The 12135-nt window shown below is 50.0% G+C and overlaps 1 protein-coding gene across 9 annotated transcripts in view; it reads left to right on the forward strand.

Moving 5' to 3' along the window:
• Nucleotides 1–12135, forward strand: part of DCTD (dCMP deaminase) — an 89551-nt gene that overhangs the window by 54388 nt on the left and 23028 nt on the right. For all 9 annotated transcript variants that reach the window (XR_004315395.1, XR_004315396.1, XR_004315394.1 and 6 more), the window contains one exon: nt 195–330. Coding sequence is in view for 4 of the 9 variants with exons in the window: in XM_006187567.3 (XP_006187629.1) it covers nt 195–330 (136 nt within the window). In the remaining 5 variants the exon portion in view is untranslated. The remainder of the gene's footprint in view (nt 1–194; nt 331–12135) is intronic.

Consider the following 12135-nt stretch of genomic DNA (forward strand, 5'->3'; position numbering starts at 1 on the left):
GGGAGGCCCCTGGACACCCGCCAACTGACAAAAGCAGAGTGAATCTGCTGGCTTTTGTGCATTCCTACAAGCTTACATTTTCCTGTGAGAGAAGGAAGTTGTCACATGCCGTAGGCCTCTGGTCTCATTTCGTGCCTCTCCAGTGGCAGCCAGCCACTTGAAGTCACCAAGCCTTTGGGCATGTTTCCCTGTAGGTCGGAGCCTGCATCGTGAATGCAGAAAACAAGATTGTGGGCATTGGGTACAACGGAATGCCAAACGGGTGCAGCGATGACCTCTTGCCTTGGAGGAGGACAGCGGAGAATATCCTGGATACCAAGTACCCTTACGGTAGGGCACGCTTTGTGTTCCATTCTGGTTAGGGGCATAGCCGTGGGGAGTGCTGAAGTACGACAGCTGGTCAGAAAGCATCATCTTCCTTTCCAGTCAACAGCTGGAAAGAAAAAAAAAAATCCTATTGAACTACCCCAATTTCCCGCCTCTCTCCTTTAAAATCCAAAGAAAGCCAACAAGTAGAGGCATGGTAGTAGTCACGCAGCCCAGCCTGGGGCCCAGGGCTCTCCCGGGGTGGGCCCAGCTTGGGCCTGGCATGTATCACTGGCAGCCTGCCAGGCTGCAGAAGCCGGAGCACTGGTGGCAGGCTTCTCTGCAGGGTGTCGCAGCCCCTAGGGGAGGCAGCTGGGAAGGGGGCTCTGGGGAGCTGCTGTTTGCTTCTCAGCTGCGTGGAAGCAGAGCCAGCTCAGCGGGTACTGGCCAGGCCTTCGCTCTGATGGGAAGCCGGGTTCGTTCAGCCCCTCCACCTATCGAGGAAATCCGGCTCTGGCTCATCTCTGGGCAGCAGGACACAAACTGTGAGCTGGACACCCAGAGGTGGACGATGCCCTAGCCTCCTCCTGGTCCCTGGGACGCTGCAGCCCCAGAGTGGGCGGTGGGCAGACCACAAGCCGGAGGCAGGGAACCGAAGACCTTTGGCCTGGCCATCTCTGGTTTTCCTCTTTAAATTAGTGAAGGATGCTCGTTCTAATCTGTTGCCCACCTGGGTCCCAGGAAGACTCACTTCAGGGACCATCTGGGAGGGACAAGCCCGGCCTCACTTTTCCTTTAATTCCCTGGTGGATATGCAGCTGATGCTGTAACGAGGCACACGGAGCTGCATCCGCTGGTTGCTGAGTTTTCATACTGTTGGGACCTATGTTTATGTTTGGAAATGAACAGACTCGCTCTGTTGGGAGTAAAGTAGATGGAGGCCAACCCATTGGGAAAGATGTGCCTTCAGGAAACGGGGTTCAGGCGTGACCTGAGCCCCCTGTTCCATTGGCCCTTCCCCAGTAGGTTTTTCCTCCAGGTTTTTCTCATGAAGAAATCGAAGTCTACATTTAGCCTAATTTATATGTTTTTACTAATATTCCTGGACCTTAATCATGTTAAATAAGCCCCATAAATTTCTTTTTAAGCTGCTTCAGGGCAACTGCTTCATTTTTAAAAGAAAAAAAAAACTGTGCCTCGAGATGGAGAAGGAATTGAGGAATGAGACTGGGGAGAACTACAAAGTACTCGCAATTTTCGGGGAATAAAACAGTTTAGTGATTAAGAGGATTTCATAGTCAAGTTAGTCCATTTAATTCCCCCCTCGTAGGGGGAGGATGTATAAGATCCTGGGGAAAAGAGGATAAAACTGTCTCAGCCTCAGCTTCTAGCTGAGTGGAGCACAGGAAAGGCATGCCAACATATTTTAGAAACTTCTCATCCTGATTTTGATTCTGTAAGCTTTCGATGACAGGAAAGAAGGAAAGTGATTCATTGTTTGTAGGCGCCTTCGAAGGTGATTTTTCACAGGTCAGTTTAAGGTCCCATAGAAAGATCACAAAAATGAAAGGGCGTTCAGGGTCCGCAGTGAAGTGTGTGAGTAGGCCAGCCCTTGTCTGCTGAGTTGAGGCAGTGAGCGCCGGGCCCTGGGGCTGAGCTTCCCATTGAGCAGTTCTTAGGAGGTGTCAGGCTGTGGCACTGAGGCTGATTGCAAAAAGAGGCTCGTGGCTGGGCTGGCATCGAGGGTCCTCACTGGTTACCCAGCGGCTCTCCCAGTGGGACTTGTGCCTTCTTCCATCGCCGTGAGCCCCGGGCACATTTCTGGCAGTGACCTAGAAGCCCGTGGCTTTGCAGCACATTCAGAATCCCCCGACTTCTCCCTTCCAGTAATTTTGTGTTTGTTCCATGACACTTGCCTTTTGTCCAAGTTGGAGAGTACCTTTCGGAGCTCCTTCCCAGAAGAAATTAAAGAGAAACCCACACAGGCATTTGCCCAGCTTTGCTGATTGTTTGCTGTTGAATGGTTGCTCCGTTTCAGGGCACTGGCTGGCTGTCTGCATTATCTTTTACTTTCCATGTGATACCTCCAGGTTTTCAAAGCTCTTTGCCCCTTTACTTATCAATTATTCATTTTACATGTAGCTGTGTTAGAACAGTTAGAACAGAATAGACAGTCTTCTTTCACAAAGAGTAAACTTGTAATTTGATGTACCGTAAAAGTCCTAGAAGGTATTAAATGGTTTTTAAAAGGCATTTAGTATTACTTCTGCCATAATACATGTAAAGATGGGGTTTAAGTCTCAGTAACTATGACTAGCTGTAAACTGTACACTCAGTCTGATCTTTTTAAAAGATTTCGGATCACAGAGGAATAAATGTTTTGGTAGCCTTGGATGGAATAGAAATGATTGGTAATAATTGACTAAAATTACTTCTGTTTTAAGACCTTAAAAATTAACCTTAAAAATAAGTGATAATGTCTAGAATTGGGTTGGGTTTAACCCTTTCTCTCCTCACTGACATGAATGGTGGCTAGGTTGCTGTCTCAGAAAAGATAGACTATGTGTTCATCCTTGTAAAGGAGCTTTAGAGATTATGTAAATTCTAGACAACTGATTTCCTAATTCTTTTAAATAGATGGGGACCCTCTTTTAAATGTCAGTAAAACTTCCAAGACCCTTAAATAATGCTAGTTAAACTATTAGCATCTTTTTTTTTAAATTGAGGTATAATTGACATATAAAATGACATTAGTTGGAGGTATACAACTTGATGATTCGTATGTTTCGGTATTTGATACATTAACAAAAGCATTTTTTTTCTTGTGATAGGACTTTCCACGATCATGCCCACAGGGTCTAAGCTACCTGCTTCATTCATGGATGGGGACGTGAAGGCCCAGAAGCGCTAAGTAACTAATTCAGTGCCACACAGGCAGAGTGACAGCTTCTAATTCTGAGGCCAGTGCTCTGTGTTTCCTGTGGGGCAGCTCAGGAATTCAGCTTTTCTGAAGTGGGTAGGTGGTGGCAGAGTGGACCACCCATTTTCTTCTTCCCACTATGCACGTGAGCAAACAGTGGCATCCAGGAAGCAACCCCTCCAGAGGGCAAGGGTCAGGTGGTGGTGGCCTGAACCCAGGATTGGGCAGAAAGCCATCCACAGCTGGCCTGCCTCACCATTTCCCCAAAGGGGAGCTCTGGGTTTACCAGTAGCATACACAACTTAATTCTCCTCATTCACGCTGTAAGTGGGGAAGTCATTCGTCTTGATTGACACCTTGTGGAGGGAGGTGAACACAGAAGACACTGTGACAGTAGGAAGACAGAGCACCTTCTGGGCTGTGTCTCTGGAGAGACGTTTTAAAGGCTGCTTTTGTTCTTCCAGGCTGAGGATCAAAACCTCGTGAAACTATTTGATTACAATGTAGTATTAATGTGGAAAGTGAAAAATTCCCCGTGCCAAGGAAACTGCCTTTCATCTCATCCTTTTCCTGAAAAATCCAAAAGGTAGTATGATGTCAGTAAGGGTAAGTGGCAGGAAGAAGTCAGTGTTATTATAGTGACACCTTTTCACATGAATGACAATGGGAAAACCAGGAAGCAGCAGATTGATCTCATTTACCATGTAAAAAACTTTGGAAGATCTTAATTTTCATGAGGGGGTGGTTGCTAAACCCAGGGTGAAGTACTCAGCTGACATTTCCAGTTCCTTTCTCTTGGTGGAATTCATCCGGGAAGCCGACGTAATCAAAATACCAATTTTGTAAAATGCAGGTGACATACACGTGGTAATTCAGAGATCACTGTTTCCTTGGGTTTGTGTAACCTGTTTTGATGACCTGGTTTACCAACCAGAGGTTTGGGGTAGAATCAGCTTCTTTCTTCCTCGGGAGCCATTGTTAAACTTCCCGTTTTTTAGCAGCACTCTCCATGCTCACCAGGTTTGCGTGTGTCTTCCTGCTGTGCTGGTCCCATTGGGGAGGGGGTTTGCAGGGAAGCTCGCCTCTTGCGTGGCCCCCTCTTCCACCCCAGTCAGCCAGGAAGCCAGGACTGCCTTGCGTGTTGCATCATGCCCTTCCTCATGGAAGGGACCGTAGTAGTGATGTCCCAAGACAGGGCGGTAGCCCTGTCTCCGGTGCACCGGCCAGAAGTGGAGACATGGGACTTTTTTCCAGAGTCAGTTTATATTTCTGCAGCAAAAATCTAAAAGGGACATAAATGCTGGGAAGGAAAATGCGAGAATTAATTAAGGCAACAGTTCAGCATGACAGCTGCAGACAGTTTTGCCTGTGTGTGGCAGTGCTCCTTTAAATTTTATATTTAAATGTAATCTTTATTTTTCAGATTTAGCATATTGTTAAGCATGCGTAGATGTCATTTTAGTGATTACTTAGCCATTTGCCTTACCCCCTCGAACACTGACATTTTCCTGACTGTCACGCCTGTGATATGTTTCTTTGGCATCCGAAAGGTTAGTCTTGAGAAACTAATTTATTAAGAAGTTAGGAGGCTGATCCTTCCTAAGCTGGGACTTCCTCGCAACTTGTAAGAGCTTCTGTGTAATTAAGATCAAATTTGTTCCCTCAGCCAGTTGAGATTGAGTGCCTCTGGTTTTGTTAGGCAGATCCGTGGATCTGAGGACTTGCTGTTTCTCTTTCTGCAGGATTCTGATTTCTCTTATGGTGTCCCAACACCCCTAAGTGGCCATCCAGTCGTTGTGGCCGGACAGTGGGTCTCATGAGGGAGTTTCGTACAAAATCCCTAGTACAATTAAAGGAAAACCTTTGTGCAAGTTTACAGGAAAGCAATAAAGTAGATTGTTTTTATGAATTGAGGGGCAAACTCAGGTTTCACTGTGTGGCGTTTTAGATAGGGAAACATGACGGCTTACGTGTGAGGCTCGCCCTGAGAATTAACCAGCTTGACAATAGTGTACGTTCACTTGCAGGTGTCAGTGTTTATAAACGGTCTTCAGAAAAGAATAAGTCATGATTTTGTGGATTTGTTTGATTTTTATCTATGTATTTTAGTGGATAGATTCAGGACTAATTATTTTTGAGAGGCTCAAGATTACTGTTTCACCATGAGTGTCTACGGAGGTTTTATAGTAACAACAACTCCCTGTTCTGCAGAGCGGATGTTGGAAAAGCTAAGATGTTCATCTGTGGGATCAGATCTACCCACAAAAATACACATATTGGTCTTTGTTTATAATGAGTCATTTTACCTCCTGGAAGCTTAGAATAAAACTTAAAGTAATTGAAGGTTAGTGATTTCCAAACTGATGCCCAGCAGAAGTGGGTTGAAGTTTATCTTTGTACTCTCTCTAAATAAAGGGTCTTGTTGAGAGATTCGAAGGCTTAATAAAATTTCAGGGCCGCATTCACCCTATTTTAGGTTATGTTAAGTGTGCGGGCACATGAATTACCTGAATGATAAATGCAGCTGCTTTAATTCCGCACATTTGGTGAGTCTGTGCGGAGAAACTCTGGGGTCCCGCACGGTGTGGCTGCAGGGAGCCCTTGACACTGAAGACCCTTGGAGCCTTTGTTCCGTTGATCTGTTCTGTGTCGGTTGGGCTGCTTTTGACGGGTCTTTTCTGAAATGGGGCTGGATTATTAAAGTTTTATTTTATTTTGATTTCTTTTCATCAAGACTGTTCCATAAGCTTTGTTAATACTGGTATATCCCCAGAAATATGCAATAAAGTCTGGTTCCTAGAGGTGTTTGCAAATACTTATATTGCTTTTTACTTTCACTTCTTAGGCCTATTGTTTTGTATTTAGATGGGCCTGTACAGGCCTTTAGCGTGCAGATTAGCTAGGAATAGCCCCTCAGTGCCGAAGAGGACAGTTATTGGAACCCTGGACTGATGACCATCCGGAGCCCGGGTCCACAAACGCAGTCGTTATGGGGTTGGTGAATACACGACTTGACGTTTACTTCTTTATATCTGTATGAAATAAATAATCAGTGAGGACTCCTCCAGCTCTAGAATTCTCGGAGAAAATTAAACAATATATCTTTGACTGTATTCGACTAGGGTGCCATTTCTCTGCTTCGGGGTTCTTAGGTGAGTTCTGAAAGCATCCCGGGTGAAGGCTACGGCCAACAGCTAGTGGTGGCAGCGACACAGAGAGACTGTGCGTCTGTGCATGTGGACAAATGAATAGAGAGAAACAGGCTTCGTTCCCTCCCTCCTTCCAGCGATTCAGATTTGCCCCAGTTCTGAGATAAATATTAGGTGGATAAAGACTGTGCACAGAGGCAGGAGGGGGAGGCTGAAGAGTGGAGGTTACCCCACAAACACGGACCTGGAAAGGGTTGGAGGACAGCAGTGAACAAAACGACCCCAAGTCTAAACCTCCCAGGAAAATATAGGAACAGAGGTGGCCCGCTCAGAACTCTTTGGAGACAAGAGGTTGTTCTAAGACCAAATAGAAAGAAAGGACTTGAGAAATCCTCATGGGAATCAGTCCACGTGCCGATGTTTATTGAAACATAGGTACTTGCCAGGCACCGGGAACGCCCGTGATAAAGTTAGAATATTGGTGAGAGCTGGGGGTTAGAATGAGAGGAAGCTTTCATCTTCTCTCTCCTGACGCGTAGGTCCCAGCCAATTAGCGGAGGTGTAAGTTTTCTTTCTGCTTCTTTCAAATGATAGATGCCATAGTAAATTTAAAATATTGAATATAATAACCAAGCATGAATTTTTAAATTCAGCAATTAAAAGACTTTGTTCAAAATGCCATTAATTTTGAGTTAGGTGGAAAAGGGAAGCAGAATTCCTCCTTGTCGGTTTCCCTTCTGCAAGCAAGTTAGAACTTTTTAGGAATTGACATAAATGCTATTAAGTCATCTACTCTTGTCTCAGTTTGAGTTGTCTGTTGGTGAGTTCTCAAGGCATCTTGCTTCCTTTTTAAGACTCATAACTATGTTTTAAAGAACATCACATTTTTCAGGGTGCGTTCGCCCGTGGACATTCATTTCCTCAGCAAATATTCACAGGGCATCTATTATACGTATTCTGCGCCAGGTGCTCTGCAGCAGGAAGTAATGTAGTGGTCTGTTCAAGGAGCGCACGGACTAGTAGTGGAGGAGGTAGGCGTGAATGGAATAAACAGATGTTACTGGATATTCCTTTATGTCCCCACTGGGGAAAGATGGGGTAGTGGGCGTTCGGGGCCGGGAAGAGCATTCCACAGGATGCTTGGGTGAAGGCCCCTAGGCAGGAAAGCACTGGAACATTGTGTGCTGAAGAGAGAATTGGCCCCAGCTTAGCTGGTGAAGGCTGGACTAAATGGTGAGGTTGGGAGACCACAGGGTCCAGAGTTTGGATGTAAAAGATTCCGTTGGTGAGTGTGGGAAGTGGATTGTCCGGGGGCTGGGTGAGGAGGGATGTGCTTCGGAGGCGGTCTCAAGAGAGCTGGGTGATGGGGGGGGGTGGAGATCCACCCCTTCCAAACAGTTCTGTCCGGAGCACCAGAGCACCTAGGTCTGGGGGAGGATCAAGGGAAATTGGGACCCCTGAAGTTGGAGGTGTCTGTGAGAGCTTCCGGTGAGGCTGTTAGGTCGTGCAAGTGGAGGGAGGTGTCAGTGTGGCATGGTGGCATTTGGGTGACATCATGGAAATGAGTGAGGTGATGTAGGGAGAGGGTGCAAAGACTGGACCCTGGCAGGATCCCGGAGAACCATAATGGCCGGAGGTTGGAGGGAGAGGATGGATCCACAGAGCAGGAATAGGGCAGCCGGGAGCGGGTCGAGCAGTGTTTCCAGGAGGGAGCAGTTGGCCACGTCAGAGGCTGCTGAGAGGTCTAAGAAGACAGAAATGTCCGTGGGGTTTAGCAGCATGGAGGTCACTGTGGACGTTGCAGAGAGAAGCTCCGACAGAACGCTGGGGTTGGAAGGCAAGCTGGAGCCAGCTGAAGGGAGAACAGAAGGTGAGGGCATGGGCGCAGCTGACAGAGATCCAGCGTTGAGATGCGTGGTGCTTCAGAGTGGTAGGGTGGTGGGGGAGAGGGAGGCGGCATTGTCTGCACGGGGGGGGGGGGGGTGTCTGGTCTTTATCTGTTTCTGCAGCACATACTTGCTTGCAGGCTGAATAATCCAGGAGAGAAAGAGATGGATGAGGATGTGAGAGGTTCGGCCCCCAAGCTCATAGGTTAGTAATGAGGGGAGGGACACTGTGGGGGGGCAGGGGGGGCGGGTGACAGGCCACACCAAGGCTCCAGGATTTGCAGGCAGAGATATAATCAATTGCAGCGTTTCTGTGAGGGAGGAGGAGGTTGTCGGCTGAAAGGGGAGGGCGGAGGAGCGGGAGCAGGTGCAGACACTGGGGAGGAGGAAGAAAGATTGTTGTGTGTGTGGGTGGAGAGCTGGGGAGCTGTCCTGGGAATGGAGGGCAGGGTCAGGAGCACGGATCTCACCTCCAGACTCCTGAGTTAGATCAGTTAAGCCCCATCTTCTCCACGCCTAAAACGGATCAGTGAGTTGCCTGAGGCGTGCCTTGTGGAGCTGGAATCAGAACAGACCCGTCCTGACTCCTGTCCCAGTGCCAGTTGGTCAGTCCCAGTTCACCTTTAAAAGCTGTTAACCCGAGAGGGAGGCTTTGAAGCTTTGTAGTGGGTATTTGCAGCACAACGTTGTCAGACAGCGATGGGTGTGCTGTTTCTGTCCCTGCTTCTTCCGTGCACGTGAGGCATCAGTGTGCATCGCGTGTGAACAGTGGGGCGGGAGGTGGGCATGCTCACCCGTCGATGAAGTGCAGTGTTTCCACTTCCTCCTCCTTCTGACCCGATGGTGCGCCCTCAGCACGTAGGGAGGCCATGTAATTAGAGTTCTGGGGGCTTTATCCTCAGTAATAGAAATACCACAGTCAGAAATCTCTTTAGCCCTGAGCACAACCACTGGGGCTAAGTGGCTCCCCGGGTGCCCTGAGTTGCTGCCAGCAGCCTTAGCGAGGGACCGCGAGGGAGGGGCGGGTGGGGCCAGCGCAGGGGAGAGAGGGAGGGACACGTCTGCTCTGTCCGGCCGGGCCGAGCCGAGCCGCCCGGGGCGCCCCGGCAGGAGTGGTCGGGGTGCCAGCATTTACCCAGCCCGTCTTCCATGCCGTGCTCTTCTCAGAGGTTGGTCTTGGTGGCCAGTCTTGGAGGCCCGTCTCTGTCTCTGAATTTCACAGGCGGAGAGGACCGAAGCATCCAGAGGTCGTGGCACTAGAAGGTGGGGGCAGAGTCTGTGCGGCGGTGGCAGAGGGGACATGCAGGAGGAAGTAGGGCTGTGGGGTGGCTCCAGGAACCGGCACCTCCCGACCAGCCGGAGGTGGTGGTGTTCCGGGAGTGGCCTGGCCCCGGCAGGTGGTGTTTCAGAGCCTGGAGGGGCTGGCTGCCCCTTCGGATCCCAGATCAGGCCAGAATCCTGTTCTGCTGCTTTCTTCCGCCGAGACCGCCCCTCTGGGCACGCGGTCACCGCAGGACGGGCTCCAGGCCCTTTCCAAGGACAGGGCTGGGATCCTCCCCATTGTCAGTATTACTTGTTTTTATTTTCACTCACAAACTGAGGCTGTGATAACCAACATCTCTCCACTGGGATTGTGGGCCCCTCAGTGCCAGAGCTAGTGGGGCCCTGTTTACCTTCTGAACAGAAAGGCCGCTCCCTGTGCATGAGGCGGGGCCGGGGAGAAGTAGTGTCTGAGTCTAAGCACGTGGGGTGGGATGGCTGGGGTGTGGCCAGGTGAGGCTGGAGTGCCGTCCCCTGTCACCTCCTGGCTCCCCCAGCCCCGGTCTTCATCCGCGCGAGGACCAGCCAGCAAGCAGGCTGCCCCTTCTCAGAAAGCAAGCCCGGTTCTGACATGGTAACAGCAGCTCCAGCGGCAGAGCTCTCTCTAGTTCACAAAGCTTTCTCCTGCCGTTTTCTTCACGAGCTCTTCACTGTAACCCCAGTGAGAGAGGAAGGGAAGGTGTTACTATTCCTCCTCATAGCTGAGTGAGGCTGGAACTTGAACCCTTCTGTAGGCAAATCCCAGGGCTTAGACCCCCTTTGTCCTGAAAGCCATTTGTAACCCAAATACATGTTTCTACAGAAGCAACACTGCCTGCAGATTGAGTTCCCCATCTGCCTACAAACAGGGCATTTAACCCCTCATTTCCTGGATTTTGGAAACACTTCACATCTCCCTGGCCCTTCTCCTGCCTCCTTGGCTCCGCCCTCTGGTTTGTCTGTGCTTGGGGGTCTCCTGCCTGGCCGGGCACGGTCTCTGCAGGGACTGGACCCACCTGCTCCTGCAGCCCCAGCGCCCTGCCCTGCAAGCGCTGTGCCCGCAGCCAGAACTCAGCACCGCACGTGTCATGGGAGGGGCCTGCAGGTTTGAGCCGTTTTCTCTCCCTGCTACAGCCGGGTACCAAGGGATGCCCCTCCGGCTGGGTTCAGGGGAGGCGTAGAGGTCTGTCTGCGAAGGCATGAGAGTGAATTAGGCTTTGGAGAGTCCAGGTTGTCAGAGAGGCAGGCTGTGGGCAGGGGCTCTGGGGTGGGGGTGTGGAGCAGCGGCGGGGACGAGCGGGGTGTGGGTGACCCGGCCTGTGTGCTTAGAGTTGCCTTAGACCAGAGATGAAACTGTCAGTTCCTTCTCCCTGTCCCCTGCTCGCCTTAACCTCAAATCCTTTGAAAACTCTGATAATGAATCCAGTTGCTACTTTACAGGGACGGAAACTTCATGGAGGGGAGGTAGGTGGAGAGAGGAATGACGCTGTTTGGGTCCAAATTCTAGAAATGTTTGCTTTGGATTTGGGGGGGAACCATAATAATGAACACTTTATAGCCCTCGTGGGGGTGCTGGGGTGGTGGGAAGTTGAAGGAGGGGCTTAAATTTGGAGGCTACTCTGTTAAATTATTGACTTGAAGGATGGGTTCTTTGAAGGCTGGCAGTGATGGATGAGGCCCTGTCAGGGTATCTTTCAATAATTAAGAAATAAGTAGTTGAAATTCCATTTTATCTCCAGAAGCAGGGAAACAGCCCCCTAAGTGGATCTGTTAGAGGAGTGGGTGCATGCCGCACCCCTCCGTGGAAGCCTCCATCAGGTTGTCTGGGGGCACCCAGGGCAGGGGGTACCCTTGTTCCAAGAGAGCTGGGCCTGATTTAGCCACTGGTACCTGTGCGACTCCAGGAGTGAGAACACACTTAGATCCTGATTTCAAGAAGTAATGACAAAAAAACTTTGTCATCAGACTGGAAGCGGAAACTCTTGTAAAAATGAACATTGAGTCATTTTTTAAAAGCTGCACGAGTCAGTCGTGAACCGGGTACCCCATTTTGAGTCAGTTATTATTGGCGGGGTGAGGCTCCCCAGCTTTTCACGGCCGTGAGCACACCCTTCTTGGCCCAAGTCCTGACCGTCTGCCTTGGCAGCGAGCCCGACTGTCCGCGTTTGAGTGCAGGGTGCCGCCCAGCCCTGGGAGCGTCACCGTTGTCAGTCGGGGGCACAGGAGCGCTCCCCAGGGACCCCGGGGTGTGAGCAGCACAGCCCGGAAAGTGCGGCACAGGGCGGTGCGAGGAGGCTGAGCTCCGCCGGTGCTCGTGGTTGGAACCCCTCACCCGCCCCATGACAGCAGCCACCCCCGGCCGCCCCACTTTTCAGGTCAGCCCTGGCTGAGTACCGCTCAGGCCCGAGGAAGTCATTTTCTTCAAGTAAAATCCTGCACTTCTGAAAATGAAGAAGTTCCAGTAACCTGGAGAGTTTCTTTAACTGGAATAGAAAGCCAGTTTTCCTGACCCCAAATTTTATCAGGCCCCAGGCGTAGCCATCATTTGGATAGAATCACACTATTAAATTATTTG

Source organism: Camelus ferus, chromosome 26 (genome assembly GCF_009834535.1).
Source record: "Camelus ferus isolate YT-003-E chromosome 26, BCGSAC_Cfer_1.0, whole genome shotgun sequence".
NCBI lineage: Eukaryota > Metazoa > Chordata > Mammalia > Artiodactyla > Camelidae > Camelus > Camelus ferus.